The 25,130-nt window shown below is 56.4% G+C and overlaps 2 protein-coding genes across 18 annotated transcripts in view; one reads left to right on the top strand and one right to left on the bottom strand.

Annotated features, from left to right (window-relative positions):
• LOC143824435 (proproteinase E-like) overlaps positions 1–25,130 on the top strand; it is a 193,012-nt gene that overhangs the window by 138,261 nt on the left and 29,621 nt on the right. The window lies entirely within an intron of this gene.
• HSPG2 (heparan sulfate proteoglycan 2) overlaps positions 1–25,130 on the bottom strand; it is a 97,016-nt gene that overhangs the window by 40,278 nt on the left and 31,608 nt on the right. For 11 of the 17 annotated variants that reach the window (XM_077311738.1, XM_077311745.1, XM_077311744.1 and 8 more), the window contains 22 exons: positions 15,060–15,195; positions 14,856–14,942; positions 13,301–13,378; positions 10,417–10,526; positions 10,118–10,176; positions 9,525–9,685; positions 9,384–9,422; positions 7,976–8,101; positions 7,694–7,831; positions 7,228–7,485; positions 6,980–7,099; positions 6,554–6,685; positions 5,900–6,044; positions 5,668–5,819; positions 5,110–5,256; positions 4,740–4,903; positions 4,384–4,563; positions 3,343–3,539; positions 1,292–1,439; positions 805–932; positions 410–496; positions 225–283 (listed from right to left, as the gene is read on the bottom strand). In XM_077311738.1, the coding sequence (XP_077167853.1) occupies positions 225–283; positions 410–496; positions 805–932; positions 1,292–1,439; positions 3,343–3,539; positions 4,384–4,563; positions 4,740–4,903; positions 5,110–5,256; positions 5,668–5,819; positions 5,900–6,044; positions 6,554–6,685; positions 6,980–7,099; positions 7,228–7,485; positions 7,694–7,831; positions 7,976–8,101; positions 9,384–9,422; positions 9,525–9,685; positions 10,118–10,176; positions 10,417–10,526; positions 13,301–13,378; positions 14,856–14,942; positions 15,060–15,195 (2,851 nt within the window). The remainder of the gene's footprint in view (positions 1–224; positions 284–409; positions 497–804; positions 933–1,291; positions 1,440–3,342; positions 3,540–4,383; positions 4,564–4,739; positions 4,904–5,109; positions 5,257–5,667; positions 5,820–5,899; positions 6,045–6,553; positions 6,686–6,979; positions 7,100–7,227; positions 7,486–7,693; positions 7,832–7,975; positions 8,102–9,383; positions 9,423–9,524; positions 9,686–10,117; positions 10,177–10,416; positions 10,527–13,300; positions 13,379–14,855; positions 14,943–15,059; positions 15,196–25,130) is intronic. The other 6 variants (XM_077311748.1, XM_077311736.1, XM_077311747.1 and 3 more) reach the window with 4 other exon arrangements.

Consider the following 25,130-nt stretch of genomic DNA (forward strand, 5'->3'; position numbering starts at 1 on the left):
ACTGGCCACGCACAAGATGCACACCGTAGAACAGTCCTCACTGCATCCGGTCAGGAAGGGAAACGGAGCCACGACAGCCCCAGTGCAGGGAGCGGCCCCTTCCCTTTGCAGTGGCCCAGGCCCTCCCTCCCACAGAAGTCATGTTTTTATGTTCCACCCCAAATCACCTCAGACACGGGTTTGCACCACCCACCCGCTTTTGGAAGAGGCATGGTTTCACTCACCAATCCTCACGCACGACCCCCCTGGCTGGATGGGGTTCCCTTCATAGCCGGGGGCACACCTGGAAGAACACATGAGACAAGATCACGGCCTGCAGCTTCCCACAGGGGAATTCCTGGCATGCCTGTGACTTCGCAAGGAATATACATGTAAGGAGATCGGATGCCTGCCGCCCCCACCTGCTCACCTCTCGCAGCGACGGCCTGTGTAGCCAGGGGCACAGGCATCACAAGTGGCTTGCCCATCTGTGTCCAGGAAGCAGGTGCTGGAAAACCTGCAAGGGGAGACCAGATTCACCCTCCGTTCTCCCGCATAGCCTCGGTTGGTGGGCACAAACATGACTCTCGTGGAGAACGTTCCGAATAACAGCTGGGCATAGGGCCAGAAGTGCACAAGCAAATCTGGCCTCCATCAGCCCCCATACTGCCCAGAAGATCTGAAGGGATAGGGTATGGGGCCTCAAAGTATACCCAGTCACTATCCTGCCTGTGGAAGACCTCTGCAGACGCCACGGAGCCCTGAACCCACCACTGTTTCCCAAGGTCAAGTCTGGCTTCTGTTCCCTTGAGAGCTTGCACTCACCTGCGGGGAGCTGCGGTGTAGGGGCAGGGGCAAGGGCGGCAGGCCATGGGAGTGCCCTTGGTGGCATCACCAAAGAAACCTGGCTTGCAGTGGTTACACTGAGGTCCTTCTGTGTTGTGCTGGCAGTTCTGGGTGGGAGGAGAGAAAGCAAAGGTGGCATAAAGGGGCACCCTTGAGGGTTATAGGGCCTGGATCTTATCTGGAGACCCCTACCTCCCATGGGCTCATGGGATCATCCATCTCAACCGGACCCAAGGCAGCTAGACTTTCAACCCCAGAGGACTCATTCTTGAAGGAGCTGGGTTTGGGAGAGGGAACTGATTTCCACGGAGCTGTGATGAGAAGCACCCCCGTGCAAGTATATGTATGTCTTAGAGAGCTTAGCAGCCCAAATCCTGAGTCCTTTTGTGCATGCATGTGTGTGTAAGGTGCATCTTGTGGCCAGTCCCTGGGGCTGCCTCCACTCCATTCTGTCCCCCCATCTTACCAGGCAATGCCCAAAGACTGGGTCACAGGAGGTGGCATGGCCATGGCAGCTGCAGCCAGAACAGGTGCCCAAGTAGCGTCCACCAGGAACACGCTTGAACTGGGCGTCACACCGCTCGCACGACAGGCCCGAGTAGCCAACGGGACACCTGCAAGCAGACCAAGAGCAGCTGGAGGGGGCAGCACTCACCGGGAGGAGGGGGGGCTGGTCCCAGGGGGGCTGTTCCATGCCTCCACTTGCTTACCACCTGCTCCTTCCATCGTCTGAAACATCCCTGACCTTACAATAAAATCTGTAAGACAAATGCGGGGCCTGAATGCCCCTTGCGAAGCCAACATGAGTGCGGGCGCCAGGGGTGTCCCTCTCTCCATGCAGAGATCTTGCTCACTCCAGTCCTGAACTGGTGCAGGCAGTTTTTTGCCCCCCTGCTCACTGCTGAAGAAACTCCGCCCTCCATCACTTTGATGCTATTCATTTAAGCCCCATCTTGCTTCAGCAATTGCCAGATTGTTGGGCTGCAAAGGCTGGAGTCCTTTGTATTTCACCGGAAGTCCTCCGCAAGGATGGCTCACTTGGCAAGCAGCGGATCACAGAGCCATCCCCTGAGGCAGCTTCATCCCCCTGGAAGGCCGTATCAGAGCAGGAGCGGGTGCAGCATGCACATTCACTGGCCAGGTTAGGAAAGGCTATCAGCCCGTAACGCTCCACTCCTAGCATAAATCACCTTTCTGTAGGTTAATAATCCATGTTCTCTCCTGTAGCTGTTTTAAATCAGTAAGTTCAACTGTGGTTTAAACACTGTAACAAAACTTGTTCTTAACAAAACAACTCATTAAAATAGATTTTGTGATAACAGATTTACACCGAATTAACTAGAACAATTTCTACATTTAGAATGGAAATCTTTCCTTGAGAGTTTTTAATTAGTAATTACCAAGATGTATGCTAGGATTCATAATTACTGTTCATTAAAAATAATTAGCACTAGGTTTTAATTAGTTTACTTAAGGCAACAAGCAGGGGTCAAAGTTTAATGATTTATCTCATGCTCCGAATTATCACCTTCTCTATAAAAGTGCTTCAGACAGACCGACAGGGCTACCCACTTGAATCTATAAAAGTGTTCCTTGGAAGAGGGGGGAGCCTGATGAGGATGCCTTCCGGCAGCTTCTAGTAAAATGCACCTTGCAGTTTGGTATGCTGAGCTTCCCTTCTTGCACACTAAAATCTGATTATCTTTACTCTTTAAGGAGCACTCATCATTAATAATGTTGCTCAAGTTGAGAAGGGCAAATTTTGTCCTAATTGCATGTTTTTCCTCTGAAAGTACTTGTATCTCTCTATTTTTTAGGTTAAGGTGACTAGATTTCAACTTTGGTAAAGCAGGACACCATTGACCAGGTGTGAGGGGGGGTCTTGATTAAAAATTTGGTCTATATGGAGCAACAAAAATTTGCATAGAACGCATAGAACGCAAAAATAGTATGGTAACATATATTTTTTAAATTTCAACATAAGTATAATTTGCCAGGTGCCCCCAGATGTCCCTCCAAAAGTGGAGCAATCTGGTCACCTTATTTTAAGTTCTTATCTAATCAAAACAGTTATGTTTATTTTACATTAAAAAACCATTCACTCAAGAGAAACTGTTGGTTTCTTGGAAGGGGATCTGACGTTTAGCCGACAAACTTCACTGTGCCGTCAGAGGTAAATCTTTCTCTGAGGGTTTGACAAAGCAGACCTAATTGGAGTGTTTCAGCTAATGAGGCTTGACTCACCAAGAGCAGAATTCAGAGTAGACCTGGGTGTAAATAAAGCACTTTGTCATGAGGCATTTGATGGAAGGTAAACTGTTCTTAGCTGGCTGTACTGGGTTTTGAGTGCATGTTTTAACAGTGTGCTGGCTTTTATCCTTCTAAGGGCCGATGGAGGCTCAGATTTGTTGGACGGTCTACAATTGGCAAGCCAAGGCATCCCCCTCCCCATGAGCACTATCTGGAATTGCTCCCAGGACTGACAAGGGCTGCTCTCCACCTTCCCCAAATGAGCACCTGCAGTGTTCGATGGCATGTGCCAGGCCCAGGCCCGTGGCCTCCGTGGTGGTGGTGTCCATGACGATGTCACTCAAGCCCACACTGGCCATTCGGTTGTCGTAGACGGTCTGGATCATGATGGCCTCCAGATTCTGCAAGGTGAGCAGCAGCTCCTCCCGGCTTACCTGGGCACCTGACTCCTTCTGCCAGTTTTCCTGCAAAGGGGGTAAAGCAGACTTGGGCAAATGTCCCCCTTCCAGCTCCTCAGCTGTGGGCCTGCAGCGTGCTGGAGAGGGAGGGAGGCTCACGATGTCCAATTTGCCCGCTAGGACAGGTCAGGCGCTGGGAAGCGTCACATGAGGTAGGGCTGGGCTGTGTGTGTGAGGATAATGCACTGGGGCGCTTTGTACACCTGCAGAACCATGGATGGTGCCCCTCAGCAGTCAGGAAAGAAAATGTGTATGTGTGCACCTTGGCTCACTTGCTTGAGCTCACTGCAGGTAACTTGGTACATAAGCCTCTTTCAATGCCCAAATAAGTAGCTCTATGGCAGCCCTGCTAACTACAGAGGCCTGCTAGCTCTGAACTCCAGGGGAAAGCCAAGCAGGAATGGCTATGGCTGCCTGTCCTTGTGTATCACCGGCCCTGTGGGATAAAGGATGGGGGTGGCAGAGGGGTCTGATGCAGGAGAGCATTCCTACACACAGGAATCCTAGAGCTGGAAGCAACCTTCAGGGTCACCTAGTCCAACCCCCTGCACAATGCAAGAACTCACAACTACCTGCCCACCCACAGTGACCCCAACTTCATGCCCAAGTGATCCCCCCTCCAGCAAAAAACTCCAGACTCCAGGCTGGCCAGGAGGAAATTCACCTACCATCCCAAAGTGGCGATCAACAATTCCTGGGTATGCCAGGAAGGGCCGCAACAGGCAAACACTGGCCCATCCCTTCCTGCCTAAGTTCACAAAATCGGCATTTCAACCACAGCCCGTCACACAGGGGTTCTGGCACAAGCAGCACGTGCCAGGAACACAGCACGCCTCTTTCGGTGACCCACCTCAACAAACTGGATCTGGCGCTGATTCCCCACCAGGGGCTGCGTGGGCACCTGCACTCGGTAGAGGAGCTTCTGCCCGTTCCCCACAATGACAACGTTGGGCTTGTGCACTGGCTCCGATTGGCCACGGGCCAGGCTGTAGCGCACCTTGAAGTTGAGGTAGCCGCCATAGGAATCCAGCTGCAAGCAATTCAGAGAAGGAGAGAGCTCTCCAGCCACAAGGCGAGGGCCAGCAAGATGCCAAGGGCACCCCTGATACCCAGAGCCAAGATCCCACTCGGGGGTGGGGGGGACTGGCAGTGGGGCACAGATGCGGCTAAAGGTACCTGTCCCTGAGCCCTGCACTGGCCCCTCACCTTGTTCCCCAGGAACTGGCTGGGGAGTGTCCAGAAAGACTCCTGAGCCAGGAAGCGGCGAGAGAGGTCAACCAGCTGGAACTCCTGTAAGCTGGGGTCAACCTGCAGCTGTGTGGAGGAGAGGGGGGGCACACCAGGCTGAGCTGGTGTGGTCACATTAACACCTAGGAGGGGGAGAGAGGGGCTCGGTGAGTTTGTCGGTATGCAGCACTTGGCACATGCTCAGATGTCTAAGTGCCAACAAGGGCTCTGCCTTGCCAGACACCTCCTGGACCTCAGAAAGAGCCTCCTGGAACCCAGGACAAGGCTGCGTCCCTGTACCCCTTTTGCCCAAGCCCCCGTCCCTGACTCCCCCACCCTCCCACCTTACCTTTGAAGTCATCGGGCATATCGAAGCGCAAGTGAATCTGGCTACGGTGGCGGCTACTGCTGTGACATGCTTTGGTGATGCCAAAACAGAAGCAGGGCAGGCACCGGGAGGTGTCCTTGACGTAGAAGTGCCCTTCAGAACAAGGCCCTGAAAGAGAGGGCACAGATCAGAGGGGCTCAGACCCAGCATGGGATCAGCAAAATCTGCACTCTGTGCATGCTCAGAGGCACAGCCATGCCTGTAGCTTCCTGACGTCCTGAGCCTTGTACTCCGTTATGGAGCCCTTTCTGAGCAGCAGCAGCAGCCTAGCTCTGGGCTCCCCCCCCCCCCCCCCCGGAGCCAAGGTGGTGTCCAGAACCCTTGTCCCGCTGTGATGCTCCTGGGGAGTGTCTGCCCAGCCACCATTTTCACAGCCACGCCTCCCTCACAGGACTGCTGTGAGAATAAAATAAGGTCAGCCGCGTACACAGCCATGGCATTCTTGGACAGCAGAGAAAAGACCCAGGACAGGTGTCTCCAGACACCTCTGCCCCATTGCTCTGCCACTCACTCACTCACCTTGCCCAGGGGAGAGACTCAGCACGCCATCGGGGATGCCGAACACCATCCCACGGGCGTTGATGGCCTCGCAGGTGTAGGCACCCTGGTCGGCCTCCTTGACGTCCTGGATGACCAGGGTCCCACGGCCCTTCTCGCTGGTGATGGACACCCTGCCAGCACAACAAGAGGGTCAGGGCCACAGAATCCCAAAGGGGCAGGGCAGTGGGGCACCCACAGAGTGCTGGCCTACCTGCGGCTGGGGGGGATGTGGCCCCAATTGAGCCTCCAGGTGATGATGGGGGTGGGCACTCCAATGGCCACACAGGTGAAACGGACGGTCTCCCCGGGGGCAGCCTGGATGGACTCTTCAGGAGGCGTGATCACCTGCGGAGGGGCTGCAGGGGGGGGGGACACCAGAGGGAGAAGAGAAGGGGGAAGCACAGAAAGCCGCTGCCAAAGCCAGTATGGATCGTCACATGACACACTGATATCCTGTGAGACTCATGGCCCCCGGATGTTGGGAGGGCGGCTTCTACAAAGGACGAGAAGGCATTGGACACCCTCTGGCAGCCTTCCTTTCAGAGGCGGCCCGATTCCCTGGACAAAGGAGGGCTTCATGGAAGCGACTAACGCCGTGTGGTTTCAGGGCCTGTTTCTGGCACCTCCAAGGAATACCTTTGGCAGCAAGCCCCTCAGAGACACCCCTTTCCTGGACAGATGAGCAGTTCTTAGCACCCTGTCTGATCGGAGGTGCAATGTCTTCACGTAACCTTTGGGGCTCTCAGAGTAGGAAGATGTCCCAAGGGAGGGCAACCCTGCCTGCCTGCTAAGGCCAGCGTGATTTCCCCCTGCCTCTTCCACACCAGAGGTGAGCTGGCCCCGCCCCACATCCCATCACACTCACTGCAGCCAATCTCGTCTGAGCGATCCGAGCAGTCGGGCTCCTCATCACAGTGGTAGCTGGCGGGGATGCAGGTGTGGCTGGCCACGCAGACAAACTGGTCAGGGCCGCAGGTGTCACTGGGCCCCTTGGTGGCTGTGGGGCAGACAGGTGCATAAGCAACGGGAGCGGCCTAGAGGCGGGCTCACACAGGCCCTGTTGGGGAAAGCCCCACACTCCAGAGGAGCCTGGGCTGGGAAGGGCACAGTGGCTGCCATGCTGGTCAGCTTGGACTTTCTTCCCCAGCACGGCCTTTTGAACTCCGAACGGGGCAGATGTGCTAGGAGGACCCCTGTTGGCCCGGAGGAGGCTGGGGGCACACCTAGAGCCAGGCAGGCAGGCAGGCTGTCCCCCCAACCCCCCACCCCGCCCAGCGCTGCAGGATCTTACGGCAGTTCAGCTCGTCTGAGCCATCCCCGCAGTCATTGTCTCCGTCACATCGCCACAGCTTGAGGGCGCAATGCCCATTCCGACACTTGAACTCATTGGGCTCGCAAGGAATGGGTGTGCCTGTTGGGAAGACGGGGGGGGGGGGAGTCAGCATGCTGGCTTCCCTGCAGAGCCCCCCCCCCAGCTCCTCCTGCTACGCCGTGCCCGCTCGAAAGACAGCCCCGTCCCCCTCAGCACAGAGCGCCCACCGCAGTTCAGCTCGTCGCTGCCATCTTGGCAGTCTCTCTCGCCGTCGCACAGGTAGTCCCGAGAGATGCACTGCTTGTTGGCACAGACCGCCTCATCCTTCCGGCAAGGGCGCACCCCCGGGACCAGGGGAGGCTTCGAGGTGGCGTTACGAGCTGGGGCCGTGGCCGGCGGCCGGCGAGATGTGACTGACATTGTGGTGGCCGGAATCCGGGTGGTGGCTGGCCGTGGGGGAGTGGCGACCCCTGGAGGGGTCACAACTGAGAGCAAACCCAGAGAGAGTGAATGGCAGAGACAAGCAGGATACTAAAGACACGAGCGGGACAAAGGCCTTCCCACGGCAGAAGACACAGAAAGCCACGCGGGAGGGGAGCTCGAGGGTAGCAGAATAACCGCAGAAGCCACAAGGCCCATGCAGCTGCCCTCAATCGGACGGGGGTTTCCCAGCCAGAAGAAAGTGCCCCTCACCTCCTTCCTCATCGCAGCCATCCTCATCAGAGGCATCCCCGCAATCAGGGCGTCCGTCGCAGTGGGCTGCCAGGTGCACGCATTCCCCACTGTCGCAGGTGAACTCCTCACGAGCACATTCCATGGGTGGCAGGTGGGCTGTGGGAAGGGGGGAGGGGAGGAGGGAAGCTGAGCCCCTGGCACAACCTCCACCATGGGGTCATCTGTGTGGGGGGGGAGGGGGGCTTCTGCTGCTGCTGCTGTCCCTGCAGTGCCCCAAATCACCCCTCCCCAAAGGCTCACCGCAGTCCAGCTCATCTGACATGTCCCGACAATCTGGGCGGCGGTCACAGAGGAACTCTCTGTCCACACACTCCCCACTGCGGCAGGCAAACTCCCCTCCAGTGCAGGCACGTACGTCAGGGGTCACTGCGAGCAGAGGTGAGAGTCAAGAATGGGGGGAGAAGAGGGCTACTCACCCCGAGTTCCTGGAGCGAGAATTTCTGAACCCCCCCTTCACCAAAGCCATGAGGGCATTGCACCCACACCTAGTCTGCTGGTTGCAACCTCCCCTGCCAGCCCCATGGCATAGGGGTCCAGACGGGCACCAGCAACGGAAAAAACAAATGTCTCTGCCCGGTGGGACGCTTGCCACACAGTTCAGGGCTGCAATCCCAAGCCGGATGAGCCCAAAACCCTCCCCAAGCCTGGCTCTTTGTGCAGATCCTAGCAAAGGCCTCCCTTCCCCCTAGGACATGTTTTGCTCTCAGTTCTTGATCAGTGATACACAGTCAGAGGGAATCCACAAAGATGGTCCAGGCAGAGGGGAAATAAACAAGAGAAGGCAGAATTCCAAGAGGCACAAGCATCCCCTCTCCCAACCACCCAAAACAGCCACTGGCTAGCAAGCAGAGCATCTGGGGGCTTCCTGACAGTCCCAGGACCCATCTGACTTCTGGCAGATTCCCCCCACCCAGAGAAGACCAGAGCCCTCCATCTTAAGGGTCTTCCCCAAGGCAAATGGTGCAGGAAGAGCTCTCCACACTGCTGCAAACACAGGCAGGGACACTGCACATGGCACAACTGGTGTGTGTGTGTGCTGTCAAAGAAGGAGTGCTGGGCTGGAACACACACAACTCTGCCCAGCAGCAGGGGCAGGGGGATGACTCTGTTCCCCCCAGCACCTTCCTTCCAGCAGCCCCAGAGCAGTCACAGGAGTTGCACGTGCAAAGGCTCACACACACACACAACACAGCATCAAGCGGTTTAGTGCAAAGAGACCCGGAGCTTCCATGAGGGGCTGCATGGCTGGGAATACTGAAGCATGTCCCCCCCCCGCCCCCGCCCCCCATGCTTGTGTGAGAGAGAACAGGCCTTGAAATCTACCCATGCGCAGGGGATGCTGCCTCTTGGCTGCACAGACCCAGCACCTCCTGCAGTCAGCCTCAGGGCTCAGCTGTCCTGAGCCAGCCGTGGGTTCAGCAGAGTCCTAGCAGCAAGACCAGCGCCCTAAAACCCAGGCAGCCATGGCCCAGGACGGGAGACAGGAGCACCGGTGCCACAGAAGCAGACCCCCCCCGCCCCACCCCACTCAACCGGTCAGGGCACAGCAAGATGGTCTCCTCCTCACTGACCCCAGCCCTGCCTCCTCTGCGTGCCCAGGTGGAAGGAAAGCTCCGGGTGCCCTCCACTTCTCCACCTGCACACTCACCTGAAGGCTCCTCTGAAATGGGGGGAGGTGGGGTTTGGGCTGCAAGCAAGAAGAAAATTAACTACGGGAGCCACTCTCAATCCCAGAATGACCCCCCCTCCCCCCACAAAGCACACACACGTAGCCAGCCTGCTAGTTTACCTGCTCCCAGGCGCCGGAATTGGAAGCCCCACGTTGAGGTGATGTAAGAAGCAATGGAGCCACTCTCGATGACCGAATAGAGCACCTGGCGGATCTGCTCCTCATCCACATTCTCCTCAGAGCCCACGTCCAGCTCCACAAAAATGTCACCGTTGATCTCCCTGTGAAGGGGGGGAGGGGAGGGGAGGAAAAGGTCCTGATCTGCCAGAGGAGAGGCCCAACCACGCGGCCAGGAGTTCAAGCTCCTGCATGGCCACAGCACCCTGAGGAACCTGCCACGGGACAACTGCTCTTTCTTAAAAAGCAGCACGCTTCTGGAGGAAGCCAGGAACACGCTCCTCTCTGAGCAAAGGGAAGCAGACGGCCAGGGGGCGGGAGGAGTTCTGGGTAAGGCATCTCATTTCATTCATTCATTTATTTAAAATGTTTATATGCCTGCCTATAGCCCAGGCATCCGCTCACCCCTCTCTCCCCAAGGGCCCCACACATCCCGCCTCTGACTCTCTCTCTGCCAGTGAGTGCTGGGGATGAGGACACCAGTGCTGGCCCCACAGAGAAGGCAGTGGCCGCTCAGGCGTGACCCCCCAACTCACTTGATAAAGACCACGCTGACCATTTGTTCTCCAGGGATCTTATTGTATTCAGACTCCAGCTGGGGAAAGGGAGACAAGGGGGATTCAGAGCGTGGCCCTGGGCAGGCCCCCACAGGACATGCTTCAGCCGTGTGCCCTCTCAGACGTGAGCGACAGGAGGACTCTGCGGGATCATGGTTGTGAGCCTGACCCCCCCCCCCGGGTGTTCCCAAGGCCTGCACTCCCAAAATGTGAACGGGGGTAGGGGGGGGGGGGGGAGAAAGGGGGCCAGAACTTCGGCCTCTGCCGGGGCCACTCACCGTATCCACTACTGCTCTGGAGACATCTTGGAAATCCTCCGAGTTGACATCATCTAGGCGTGGGGAATAGTCAATGGACTTTGTGAAATTCACCAGGGCCCTGAAATAGACTGAAGCACAGAGGAGAGGATCAGGGCCACAGGGCAGCTTCTTCTGCTCCCAAACATGCAACCCACTCGTCCAGAAAAAGGACTGCCCACAGATACGGATTGAGCTCCTAACAGGAGCAGGGCTGAAAGGTGGAGAAGAGGAGGAGGAAAGGGGGCTGCCCACAGGCCGCCACTTGCTCTGCTCACTCCAAGTCCCACACATGCAACACAAACCACATGTACAGGGGTGGGTGGGGGGAACGGGCTTGCAAACGGACACTGCACAGCATGTCATCTCAGATCCAAGGGAGGGGTCAGCCTGTTGCAGACGGGGTTGCACACTGAGCCAGACCATGCCCCTCCCTATACAGCAGGAATGCAGAGGTGTGTCTGGATGACGCGGCCGGCAGCCAAGTCTAACTGGCAGCAAACCCTTGCCCTGGAAGACCCCCTCCTCCCCCAAGAGGGTGGGAGGATGCAGCAGGCACAAGATTCTTGTTCCCCCACCTCCAGGTTTCACATGGGCAGCTGGCCAGGATATGAGGCCAAAGGCAGCTCCCAGCCCAGCTGCAAGGTCAGCCGAACAGATGACCGACAGGGCCGAGACTTGCTGTGCTTCGGGTACCTCCACAGGAAGCAAGTCTGGAGCGGGTCCTATATCAGGCCTTGGTTGGCCTGCCCCACTTGGAGCTGGAGGTGGGGCAGCTGCTCTGCTCAGATTCCGGTTCAGCTCCCATCTGTTGCTTAGAACAGCTCTGCTCAATTATTTACTGCCTCTCAATAATTTATCCAGCACTTTTAATCTGAAGAGCACTCTCTAATTGTTCTCATGTTCTGAATTCACAGTGACCTTGCAAAGTTGCAATTACCCCCAATTTACAGCTGAGCAACTGAGGGAGTCAAGCGTGCAGTCTGCCTGAGGCCATGGGGGAAATGGACCCACACTTCCAAGCCCAAATCCAGCAAGTTCACAGCCTGTCCTTCCCTGCGCCAAGCCCCAGCCAAAGGGGCTCTGCAGGTGGCAGCCCCATAGCTTCACTGTGGACCCCTTGGACAGACCCCCCAACCAGTCTCAAGAAAGAGAAAAGTTGGAGCTGGGAGGCAGCTCATCCAGTCACTGCCTTGACAGAAAGTGGATAGGAGCACCTCCCCTGGCAGAACAGCTGCTCCTCACCTGTACCTCTTCTGAATTATACAGGGTGAGAAAGCTATCTGGGAAATCTGCCCCACCCTCCCTTCCCCTACACTCTGCACTCTGCACTGGCAACTCAAGGCAAAGATTCCAGGATGCCCACCCTACTGGCATAGGGAAGCGCCTTGTCTGACCCATACAAAGGTTCCATTCAGAAACCTCCTGGACCTCCAGAGTGCTGAGACCCGGCCAAGCTGCCCCCTCCCTGCAGAGTCATCCCCAAAGAATGTGCCCCACCCTTCTGGTCAAACTGCTCTCTTTAATGACCTGGCTGTGGGGGCAGAGCAAGTGGAAGGAGCAAGGCGGGGCTATTCTCTAGTCACAAAGAGCCCCCCTCATAACTTCCTGCCTGCAGGGAACATGCACAGCGTCTGAGGCCCTCAGATTCTGCCATCCCTCCCCCCCCCCCACCCATGCTTTGAGGGAGCCGCTTTGGGGTCCTGCAACCCCCCATCATTCTTTCGGTATTGAAGAGCCACTTGGAACATGGTCTGGCTGGGCCCCTCCAAGAAAGGGACCAGTGGAATGGTCCATCCTCCTCCATGGTTCCTCTGCCTTCTGTGGGAGGTGAATTTTGCCCCAGCCCAGTTTGCCTGGTGTAGAGGCCAGAAAAGGCCTCAGAAGATGCCTGGAGAGACAGAGGTGGACTGCCAGCTTTGGAGGAGACGCCACGTCTGCCACATGCCACGCAAAGAGACAGCAACACTGCACACGCACGCACACACCACCCCCAGCTGCAGCACTGAGCAAAAGACCACAGGAAATGGGAGGCCCTCGTGGAGCAGAGATGAGAGAGAGAAAGAGAGGCAGGCAGGCAGATCAGCCAGGCAAGCACTGGGCTGTCAGACTGCTGTAGCTGCACCAAGAAGGGCTCTCTGGCCCAGCCTCCACCCGTCGCCTGCTCAGAGAGAGACGGCCGGTCCAGCCGTGCTGAAACCCACGTTCTCCTTTTGCCTCCTTTTAAGGAGCCCTGGCTGCTCTTGCATGCGCTACTGTTCCCCAGGAGGAGAGAGCTGGAAAATTACTTTGAGCCACAGGCAGAGCAGTGAGCAAAGACCTCTGCTTCCTTTCCATGCCTCCAGCCTCCCCCCACCCCCACGGAAGCTGAGGATGCTGTGGGGGGAGAATGCAAGAAATGCATGTTCTCAAGGAGTGCAGCTTGCATTTCAGGAAATACTACTGCCCCCCACCCTGACCCTCACCTATTGGGTGCACAACGAGTTTCATGCTGAGAACAGCTCCAGATGGAGGCTAGTCGAGGAGACGCCCTCCCACCCATCACTCACATTTCCGCTTCTGAGGCCCTTGCAAGGGCCAGTTGCCACCCTGGCTTGCCAGACGGGTGGGGCTGGGCAGGCCAAGTTGCCCAGCTGCACAGTGAAGTAGGATGTCAACCCACATCTCGGCCCTGCAATTACCTCAGCCTACCAGTCGTGTTCCCACAGTTTGTGCAGTTCAGACCCATGAGCTCCCAGCCGCCCAGCACCGGAGAGGCCCAGGGTGAGCAGTCAAGGACAAGGCTGTCCCTGAGAGCAGCGAGGTGTGCAAGGAGACACTCTCAGAGCCCACCAACACAGCCTTTGGGTCGGGGCCCAGCACTTACTGAGCAACGAGTCCTCCTCAGGCTCAGAGGCTGTCATGCTCGCTGGAGGAGGGAGCCCCACAGGAGGAGGCAGAAGGGCTGCAGAGAAGAAGAGGAGGAGGAGGAAAAGGAAGGAAGGAAAGCAGAACAAGGTTCAGTCTTGATCCGAGGCAGGTGCTGGGCAGAGCCACAAGAAGGAAAGGAAGGCAGGTAGGCCGGCAGGAGAGTGGAGAAAGATAGCACTACCTCCCCCACCCTGCCCTGACAATCCCAGCAGCTCTCAGCTCCTTCTGCCCTGTGGATCAGCAAAGCCCCTCACCACCCTCAGGAAGCTTCCCTTGGTGCTGGAGATCTCCTGCCGAACCTGGCTTCCCTCTGGACTCTGTAGGAGACGAGAAGGCCTCACCCCCCCCCCCCCACATGCAATCCATTTGCATTCCCTCAAGTGCACCAAAGAAGGGGGTGGACGGGACAGTTAGCTGTGGGGAAGGCAGTGAGGTCTAGTGGCCACAGCGGGGTGCCATGCCTGGAGGAAGAGTGGTTAGGAGTCTCTGGAAGGCCATGGGGGCATCAGGGTGCAAGGATGACCCACAGAGCATCTCGGCTGTGCACCCCGAGGGGCAGCACTCGCCCACCAGCATCCGCCTTGCTCTGGAATGTTTTGTGGCAGTAAAGTGGTCTGGAGCTTCCCAGCCAAAATTTCAACATGAAGGAATGGAGTTTTCTCAAAATAAACAGCACTTACTTGGTACACTCTAGCCAGGCCACAGATACGTCTGGGGGACAGGCAGCTGCATCCTGCCCATTCAAGTCTCTGAACAGCATTTCCCTCCCTCCCTCCCCCCACAAGAAAAAAACCAGCCCTGGAGAAAAGGGACTCCTTGGGGACCAAGCAGCCTGTGCCACAGGGAGGAGTAAGAGTCCAGGAGCCCCTTGGGCTAACAACATTTGTGGCAGAGCAGGAACCTTCATGAGTCACGGCTTACTTCTTCAGATGCGGAAGAAGATCTGAGGCTGTGAACTGTTCAAGGTTTATTGCTGCTCTCTAGAACTCGATAGGCATATGAAGGGGACTTTTAAAGAGAGAAAATGAACGAATGAACGAATGGTGGAGGAAGACAGGAGAGTAAAGGGGTGACTTCTCTGTGGATCTAATTCCCTTTGAAAGCCAGCTTCACTCAAGGCCATCACTCCGTCCCCTGGCAGTGGATCCCATAATCTAATGGCTCATTAAATTTCCCTTTGACTGTTCTGAATCTGTTGCCCCTCAGTTCACTGGGCACTGGTCAAAACTTGCTCTGAGGCAGAACTATGGCTCTGTGCAGCTAAAAGTCTCAGTCTCTGGGCTGCGGCTGCTCCTTCAGCGAAAGGCAGGATGCCGCTCGGATTTCTCCCTCTGCTCACAAGTCCCAGGGAAACCACAAAGTCACTCTTTGGCAGGTTAGCCCAATTTCATCCGGCTGCATGCCTCATTCCCCATCCTCCTCAATCAGCTACCGAGGCCCTGGTGCTCCTGGGACTGCCTCTCCAGCCCGCTCCCTCTTTGGCCGGGCCCAGGGCTCTGCTGGCAGCTTACCTGTGGGGGCGAGGGGGTGGGCGGTGGCCACGGGGCGAGGGTCGGGGGAGGCAATGCCACTGCCGTTCTCTCCGCTGCCATTCCCGTCTGCAAGAGAAACCAACGGGGGGGGGGGGGGGCATGAGCAGGAAGCCACGCCCCCCTCGTCCTGCGTAAGTCACTCTCCAGGACCCACAGAGGCACTTCGCCCACACTGCCCCATACCTCCTGAGGCCTCCTCTGCCAGCAGGTCCTCATCATCTGAAAGGTCCGCATAGCTTCTCCAGTGCCGACTCAGGGTCTCTGATTCCGTGTCTTCGGGGAACGAGGCCTCCTCGTGGCCTTTGGAGGCATAGGTCACCTGCGGCAGAAGACAAGGTAGACGGCCGTTGGGCAGAATTCCTCCCGGAGTTTCCTCCTGCCTCCCCTTTTCCCAGTCCCTGCCTTGCCAAAATGTCCCTCCAAAACATGCTCCATGGTCCTTCCCCAAATCCTCCATCCCCCCACCAAGCTCCCGTCAGGTCCCATCTCCACGGTGGGCCTACTGAGACAAGCTGCCTGGAGCATTCCTCCCGGTGCAGAATTCCAGTTCCAGTGCGGCGGCTGAACAGTGCCACTCAGGGAGAATGCAGGGTCACACTTCTGTATGTGGAAGGTCATAGTGCAGAGGGGATCTTAACAACAGCATGAAAGACACAAGGAAGCCAGAATTTGGTGGAAATCACAGCCTGTTGCAAACTGCGTAGAAGGCTCTTAAGTGGCCACACTGAGGACCCTCTCAGGCTGTCGTGGGTCCAGGAAACACAAGCTCAGGAGCTGCCAGACCAGTGGGAAGTGGTTTTGACAAGGGGCTTGAATTCAAGTAGGAACGCGGGACAATGTAGCCTTTTTTGGCATGGGGAATGCATCCCAGGGAGCAGGTGTCTGGCTTTCCCATCAGCAGGCAGAGGAGGCAGGGGTTTCCTGCCAGGCACACCCCAAGGACTTCCAGCACAAGGCATAATCCAACCAGGGTCCTTCTGGAGCCAAACTTGAACCTTGTTCTTGAGCCATCTCACAAGCTGCATGCCCTCTGGGCCATCTGGATGCACAGTCCTGTATCGATCCCAGCTCTTTCCCAGACTGGCCCCTACTCCCTGTCTAACCTCCTGTTCCATACTTCTTGGCATGGATCCCTGATCACAGTTTCCTCACAGCGGCTAGAGCAAAGACGCCTGATGTGCTGGTCCCAACAAAATGAGGACACAACATGTCTATGATCATTTTAAAAATCTAAAATAACAAAGTATGAGCTGCAGCCCCCTTTTTAAAGGCAGGCCTGCGACAAGAGATTCAGCTAAGCTGCCCCTGATTCCCCAAGATAACAGCAGAAGAGTTTGTGTCCAGCCAAGTGCTAACGGAATTGCTCTTCTAACCGGAGGCTGGGGCCTAGACGACTGAGTCACTGCAGTGGGCAGAGAGATTCTTTGACGAAGGGCATTTCCCATTTAACACAGGAAAGGGAAACACAACTCCCAAGGCTGTCAATTATACACCCAAAGGAATACCGGGAAGCCAGAACTTGTCTCTTACTGAACCAGAGTGATCTGACTGAAGGATACCAAAGTGCAATTCCTTACAGGATTTCCTCACAGCATCCTTTCTTAGAACACAAGCTTCTAGCTCCTGGGGCTCTGTGCCTGAGGATGTCCAGCAGGAACTGGAGAAAAGGACAAGTGGTGAAAGGCTCTCCTCTGAATCCTGGAGGCTCAGGATCAAGTAGGCAGAAAGGACTGCGTGCATAAACGGGTCAGGGAATGTCGTTGTCGCTGGCACAGAATTCAAAGAATCTGAGGGCAGAGAAAGCACCATGCTGACTGCAGGGGGCAGAGCAGCAGCAATCTGGAGAAGGCCACGCAGCCAATGGGGCTGTGACCCCCCAGTGAAGTCAGCTCAGGCTCCGGTGCCTCCGGAGGCCGCCTTATCCAGGGGCTCTCTGCTCATCTTCAGTCCTACTAAGCCAGCCTTAGAAGCCAGCCCCAGAGCAGGAAAGCCAAAGGATGAAGCCCTCGGCAGGCCGTGGGTCCCTCTCCAACCCATGGCGTGCATGAACGTGCACGGGGTGATTACACAAGGATGTGTTGTGCATCTGCAGTGCAGCTATGGGAGGTGACCCAGTTCATGCCGAGCACACGCCAGACTTCTGCAGCCACGGCCGCTGGAGGTCTCACAGCCAACTGGCTGCAATCCACTGCACCCAGGAGAGCCCCCGTCTCCGGTCACAGCCACCCCCCCCCGCCACCCCCAACTTGCAGCTGCCGAAACCTCCTGGCAAGCCCCTCACAGACATTGCTGAGAAACAGAGTCACTTTCTGAGCCGGAGGAGGAGGCAGTGAGCTCATCTCCAGCTAGCCTCCCAGGGCAGACTCCTGCAAGGCACTCAGAGGAGCCCTGTGGCAGGAAAGCGCTTTCTCTCTCTCTCCCTCTCTCTGGCCTGGCAGGAAGCGAGGAGGAGTTTGCAAGTAGCCACTGACTCATCCCACAGAACCCCAGTTGCTAAAGGGGGGGGGGGTTGATCAGCCCAGGAGAGAGGACCAGAGGACAGTGATGGTCAGGCTGTGGCAGGGCCGGGGTGTCCACTCCAGCTGCCCCCCCCTGCTGAGCTGGGCTGCCCTCCTGAATCGCTTATGGGTCATTTTTTATTTGGCTGGCTTGACAGCCAGACAGAGGCTCTTCTTCGCAGGAAGCCACCCTCTCACTGCTTCACTGTGTCCTGGGACAGCAGGATGGGGTCTCTTCCTGTCGGCCAAAGCAGCAAACCCCCCCCCTGTGGCCCTGTCACTGCCAGACCCAATGTCCCCCCTCCACAGTTCATCCCACCTCACTAAGGTGTGCCGGGTGGACAAGGCATCTGAACCTGCAACAAGCCATCAGGCAGGGGCCTCTGGAAAGTGGAAGAGTTCAGGGCTAATGTCCGAATGGACCCGCTCCGAGCTGCCGCCCCAGCAGACTCCAGGAACAGGCTCACCAAATCCCATAGCTGGTCTGAGGGAGGGAGGAGAAGCTCTCGAGAGGGGCAGAAACCAGGGAAGTCCACAGGAGGGGCAATCTTTGGCCAAAGCCACGCTACATCCATAGCGTCCCCCTCTCCTCTCTCAATGTCTCTGCATTCTAGAAGGCAAAGGTTCCAGCGCCAGGGAACTTCTGAGGGAACGGCTCCACAAGCCAGCAGGCCAAGACATCTGGCGGGAAGGCGAGGCCTCTGCTTGCGCTGCTGCTGGACTCCAGCGGGCCCCTCCTCGAGTCACGCACAGCCTCAGACCGGTGCCCCTTGCCCAGGAGGAAGACATGAGACCCAGGGCCTGCTGGGGAGGGAGAGGGAGAGGCACAGCTGGCAGCGGTTTCTCCTCCCTGGGGCTGTATGCCTGTTAGGGCATGGGCTGAGACCAAACAGGCTCGTCTTATTGGGATTAAAGAGAACCGTCCATCCCACGCCAGGCCAAGACGCAGCTGGCTGGACTGCTCCCAGGCCCAGGGTTCCTGGGTGGGGCACAGTGTGCAAGGGAACACTTTGAGGGCTGGTCCCCCCTCCCTGGGGATTATTATTTATTAAGCTTACATCCTGCTGCTTCCCAAGGACTTGTCTCGGCTTACAAACATACCCCCCCTCAAAAATCCCCATATACAACCCAAGCCCTGAGACCCCCAACAGGCCACAAAGCTTGGCGGCCAGAAATTCCCTATCCCCTGAGCAGCCTCCCTACAGGTGGGGGGGGGGCATGGCGTTCCTAGCACTGCCACCGGCTTCCTCTAAGCTTCCTTGTCCAGAGAGCCTGCAGGGGCTGGGAAGGATGGCTCTTCCACCTCCCCAGAAGCTTTTTCCGCCCAGTGGACTCAGCCCTGACAGAAGGGAGTGCTGCTGCTGCTACTCTAGAATCATAGAATCATAGAATCATAGAGTTGGAAGGGGCCATACAGGCCATCTAGTCCAACCCCCTGCTCAACGCAGGATTAGCCCTAAGCATCCTAAAGCATCCAAGAAAAGTGTGTATCCAACCTTTGCTTGAAGACTGCCAGTGAGGGGGAGCTCACCACCTCCTTAGGCAGCCTATTCCACTGCTGAACTACTCTGACTGTGAAAAACTTTTTTTTTTTTTTTTTTACTCTGCAAGATGCCTGCCCACAACCTCTGAGACTTTGGCTCTCCCAGGGAGCACCCTGGCTGCAAGGAATCTGCTCATCCCATGGGGGGCTTCCTTAAGATCAGCTACAGAACTCACCAATAACGCAAATGAGTGTCTCTGAGTACCCGCATACAGGGCAAGCCTGGCCCTTCCCCTCCTAGCAACCACAAGTAATGACCAGCCAGGAACAAGCAGCCCGCTCTCTGAGAGGGGCTTGAGCCCTGAAACCTGTCTGCCCGCAAAGGACAGCGGAAGAGCCTGGCATCCATTCCTGCCACCTCTCAGGGAGAAGACCCACTCCTCGCTAGAGAAGGGATACTCCGGGGGCTTTGCAAGCAGAAGGCCTCCGGATGACCTTAGGGCAGCAGGTCCAGGGGCCTGCCTCCGTGTGCTGCTGGTTCGGCGTCAGAGAGCCTTCTCTGCAGGCACAAGCACAGCTTATGGTGGCAGCTCTTCCGGAAGGGGGCTGGGTAACTGGTCTTGGAGCACAACTGAGTCCAAGAGCACCTTTAAGACCAACCCAGGTTTATTCAAGGCATGAGCTTTCGAGTGCAGGCACTCTTCCTCAGACAAAGTGGAACGAGGAACAGGTGCAGCTTAATGGTGGGAGGGGCCTTTGCAGACCTCCTTGAACTGCAGCATCCAGAACGGGACACAATATTCCAGATCTATCTTTGCCCGAGATCCTGGTCAGCTGCTAGGGGGGGCACTGGTCTGGCTGGATCTGCCTCCCTCTGGGCCCAGCTGCTCCCTGGCAGCCCTGTGCCCCAACCACGTCCTCCCTACTCAGGTAAAAGCAGCAGCCACACACACACACACACACACACACACACACACACACACACACACACACACACACACACACACACAAACAGCAGAGCTGCCTAATGCAACAGACCCCAGCAGACGGAGCAGAGCAGGAATTCGACAGGGCAGCACTTTCCTGAGCAAACACCGAGGGCCGCATTATTGCAGGCTGGTCGGGCTTGGGACAAAGGGCCAGGCTGGAGACATGAAAGGGGACTTAATCACGCTGGGGTGCCTGAAAGGGCGTAAAAAGGCAGAGGGGAAACAGGAGCTGGCAAGCCATGCTATCTGCAAATGCCAGTGGGGCACTGTGCCAGCCTCCCAGTACACCCCTGAGCACCAGGCCTCTAAGAGGGAGGCCATCGCTGCCAGGTCTCATGGCCGGTGCCAGCCTGAGATGCATCCAAGGCAGGCAGGAACCGTCTTTGGTGCCTGCCAGAGGACTCCTGGCAAAAGGCCTGCCACCCAGCAAGGCACCAAGGGCAGCCTGTGATCCTGCCTGGGAGGAGGAATTGGGGTGGAGCAGGGAGGGAGGGAGGGAGCGCTCTGGAGGGATGATGCCCAGGGGCATGGAGGTGAAGCCCAGTGCCTGGTGGCCAGGGAGCTGTGCTGGTAACAGGAGCCCTCACCCCAGCCACCCAGGAATGGGAAGGGATTCCTGCCATCTGCTGGCAAGTACTTCATGCTGGTTCAGCTGCTGCCAAGAGCTGGCCACTGCAGGGTTCTCTTTCCTGCTCACTGTGCTAGGAAGATGCACCCTGCTCCCCCCCAAAAGAGCCACTCACCACTTTCCTTCTCATGGAGCACAAAGAGCCCCGCACAGCCCCCTCCCCCTTGAAGTCAGTTGTGCTTCATCTCTACCATGAGCTGAACACTTGGGCAGCCACAAGCACCCTTCAGCAGGGGAGCCTGCCAGAGGGAAGTCAGAGCACAGCGGCCCCACAAGGGAGGACTGCCCCTATCTACAAGAAGTGGCAAAGCAATGACCCCTGTGCCAATGGAGAGGGATCCAGCCAGCTGTGGACCCCACAGGGCTGCCCACGAAGGGGAAGAGCGATGTCCTGGCTGTGGTGGCGTCTGCCCAGGCCTGGGAAGTAAGGAGAAGGAATCTCGCTTCCCTCCCTCCCCGCACAGCCCCTTGCACCTGTCGACTGAGAAGAGGGGGTGGGCAGGGAAGAGAACAGGGGCTATTTGAGACAAAGAATGAGATCATGCAGCCAAAGAGCAGTGGGAGAAAATAGTCTGGACAGGGAGCAGCTGGCACGCTCGCCAGGAGCCTTCCCAGGGAGCTGACCTCAAGCCCCAGTGGCTTCCCACCATTTTCTCCATGGCACAAGCTGCGCTTTGCCTCCTCAGGTTACCAAGGAGGAGTGTAGAGCAAAGTTTGCTGGGAAATGAGTTGCATTGGCCTGGCAGGAAGAGTGGATCTAACCCAGGGGTGGGATACAACACACCACTATTTGGTAGCGCTGACTTCAGTGGGGGCGCAATGCACACCAGGAGCCCATCCTGAGGCCTAGTGGTGAAGGTGGGCAGCATTCTTGGTGCGTGTGTGGGAGGGGGCAGTCATGCTGCTGCTCTGGCATACGCTGCACTTCCCGTCTAAGCACAAGGGGACACAACCAGCTCCCAACTCTGGCTTCTCCGTGCATTCCCTTCTTGCAAGCTGAGCACAGCTCCTTAGACTAGAGACTCTGCAATCTGCAAGTTTGCATCACAGTTGTTTGTTTGTTTGTTTATGTATTTAGTCATTCATTTATTCAAGGGGGTGGGGCCTTTTTAGTTCCAATTAGTTGCATCAGACTCCTAAGAGGGTCTGGGGATCACAAGGGCCTGGAAGTCACCCGCACCCATGAAAATCTCTACCCATTTGAGCCCATCAAAACCGGTCGCAGTGTTTGAATGCAGACGCAACTCTAGTTTGCAGGTTTGACTTCCGCTTCTCCACGCCCACCCGGGCCGCATCCACGCTTGGGGGTGGGGGAAGCATCCCGTCCTCGTCTTCTTGCTGAGGCAAAATGTTCCCTTTGAGAAAGCAGGAGGGACGAGTAGAGAACAAGACTTTGCTTGCTCCCACATGTGACCCGTGCCTCTCCCCCCTCCCCCCACAGCATAAAGTTTGGCTTTATTTCCTGAGCCTCTAAATGCTGATGGGTGGGGGGGGGCTGTATCTTGCTTGGCTCCTGGCACTCCCCACACTGGGACGTTCAGTGCCCAAGCCATAAATAATCCTCAAAGACGAGCCTCTTGACGGAGACTGTGCAGCTCTGGGCCGCAAGGGAAGCAGGTAAGCTGCTGTCTAAATGTTGGAAATTCCTGCCCTGAGGTGCCAAGGAAAGAATGCCAAGTCGAAGCCCAGGAAACAGCCTCACTTGGCAGCGGCTACAAAGGAAGGAGGCAGCTTTCCCTGGCAGAGACAGCAGCTGGGTGGGAGAGCAGGTAGGGCAACCTCTCTCTCCCATGACAGGCGGCTTTTCACACTGACATATGCTGGGGCTCCTGTGCCGCTGCAGCCCCCCCCCCCATGCTGCCTTGTCTTGTGCAGCAGCAGCACTGAGTTTCCTCTTCCCTTCCCTGTAGCCAGGAAACACTGACTTCACTCCTGATTTCTGGCCCGTGTTTAACATTTGGTGCATCTGGGAAGGTAATCGCCTCGGATAGCTGGGCTGGAGCTCAGCTGGGGGATCGGGGTCCAAGTCGGAAGTGGTTTCTGCCATCATGCCATGCCCCCCCCTTCTTCACATGAGCCAGCCCCCCAGATCCAGAAAAGGCATGCATGCACTGCTAGAAATGCTGCAAGAAACGCTTCCCCCCTTAGGGGCCACCAATTTTTATCCCTGAGCCATCTGGGGCAGAGCGAGCATTTCACAACTTTCTTTCAAAGAGACCTTCGTAGTTTGCTCTTTTAAAAAACCTGCCAGAGAGATAAAATCTTTGCCACAGGACATAAATGCAGCCCAAGGCCCCTTAGATCAGTCAGTTGCAGACAGAGTTCCCAAGACAGGGTTCTGCATAGAGTCAGGACAAAGCATCACCCAGTTCCTGCAGCCACACGTGGTCTCCCCCGCAACACGGTTCTGTCAGCATGTGTCCTGCCACCACAGCGAACATGTGCACCTCTGGCGCCTGCTCCCCACCCATCTCCAGTCTTGGGAAAAGCAAGTTTCTGTTGCAAGCGGAAAAGCAGCAGCCCGTCAGTACAATGGCCACCCCGCGCTACCCCAGTTGCATCTTGCTATTTCCAGGTCTGCCTCCACTCGCCCCCCCGCCCCCCGTTCTGAATCACTTCCTGAAAAGAGAGCAGCACTGTAGGAGCGGAAGCCCCTCGGCTCCGGCTCCGGCTCCGGCTCCAGCACAGCGCCCACCGAGACAGTCCCTTCCCTGGGCTCAGGCCATTCTCCAAGGGAGCCCCTGAAAGCATCTCCTCAAGAAGGCAGAGCCAGAACAACCTCTGCTTCCACACCCACCTGCCCATTTGCCCAGGTGCTTCCCAGGCCCATTCCTGGTCCGGTTCACACATTCCATTTGGGACACTAAGGAATCGCTTGTGACACTCAGTTTTTCACACACAGGCTATTTCCTATTAACTAAAGAGGGGAGGGGAGGGGAGGATGTGCACCTCTTGAGTGGGAGCTTTTCCAATGCCACACGCCCACCATCTTGTTTGGGCCAAAAATCCTCCGTAAGTGCTGAGGATAATCAAAGTTCAGGAGCAAGGGGACCGCATGGCTCTGCCTGCTCCTGGCTCCAGCTGCAGCCCACCTGTACCTCTGACAGTAAGTGAACGAGACAAGAGTCGCCTATAAACAGCACGGGCCTAGAAGGAAGTTCTCCAGCCCTCGCGGTGCAGAACAAAGGCAGTTTCCTGCTTTTGAAGTCCTTTTCTGCTTAAGCTCCACAGTCCTGCTGGTTCCCTTGCAGGCTTCCTGCTCCTTGGTACTTGACTCTCCTCCAGAAAACATTGTGGACAACCACTTAAGGTTGCTGAGTGACAACAATGTGCTTCCTTCGGCAACACTTACACAGATCCCACACAGGAAGGCAGGAAATGAATGGCTGGCGGCCCCATCCATCTTCCTCAGGTCCCAGAGTCAACACTAGACGTTAATCAAGGAGAGAGAAAGGGGGGGGGTTCCCACAGGAAAACAGTGCCTCTTGTTCCATAAAGGAGGCTTTAATGGTTGCAGAAACCCAGGCTACACTTAGTTGGAGGCATGGGGCACTTTCAGGTGACTCACTGAGGGATCACACCCAGCCTTTGCATGAAAAGAAATGCCACAGAATGGGGTCAAGGAGAACTCCCAGCACTCTGGGCTTGAATACTTGCTCAGCTGCCCTCTTGGGCCAGGCTCATTCCAAAACCACCTCTCCTGCCCCAGGGCTCCAAAGCAAATTATAAACAGCCTCCACCACCTGCGAAGGAGCAGGTCCTATTCTCCATGTCACAGAATTCCAACTTGGTTTCTTTCATTTCAAGGTTGCCACCACATGAACAACTGGACAGAAATGACAAAGGAAAGGAAACCAGATTTCTGAGTTACAGGACAGAGAACTGAAAAGAACATTGAGCTGCACTAGACAGAACTGTCTGGGCCAAGGGTAGTCAAACTGCGGCCCTCCAGATGTCCATGGACTACAATTCCCAGGAGCATTCGCTGGCAGGGGGCTCCTGGGAATTGTAGTCCATGGACATCTGGAGGGCCGCAGTTTGACTACCCCTGGCCTAGGCCCATGGCTGGACTGGATCCTCTCAAGCCAAGGCTTTCCACTGTTGCTGACATTCAGAACTGATGGATGGCCAAGCAAGAAGAGGCTGATCTGCAACCGCATGCTAAGCTACCGGACTCTGATTTGCTACTTCAGACCCCCTTGATGCGAAGCGTCCTGTATTTTATAGAGCATGTGCAATTTGGGCCGTGATTCAGCACACAGTCTAGGCATCAAAAGGGCTCTCGGCTGGAATTTTTGAAATGTGTTTGTGTGTTTCTATAAAGGACTAGAGAGAAGGCTTTCCATGCCAGGGCTTTAAAAATGTCTTGCCTACCGCCTACCCCACCCCAACCCCCACTCTCCACTCCTAGAATGTACAAATGACATCCCAACTTCATGCACTCAGCAAAAAAAAAACAGTTGATTTCAAACAATTCAAACTCTGCAAAAACCCATTTCTCAGCCACAGCATAGCCTAGACATTTCTGCATATTTTAAATACATTACAGTTAGTCTAACAATAGCAATTCACATTGCAGAAGTACTGGGTGGGGGAATTTTGAAGTAAGACTTCCCAGTTCCAAGCAGCCTAGGGCCAAAGTGCATCCGCTTTGGG

The sequence above is a fragment of the Paroedura picta genome, chromosome 15, assembly GCF_049243985.1.
Source record: "Paroedura picta isolate Pp20150507F chromosome 15, Ppicta_v3.0, whole genome shotgun sequence".
NCBI lineage: Eukaryota > Metazoa > Chordata > Lepidosauria > Squamata > Gekkonidae > Paroedura > Paroedura picta.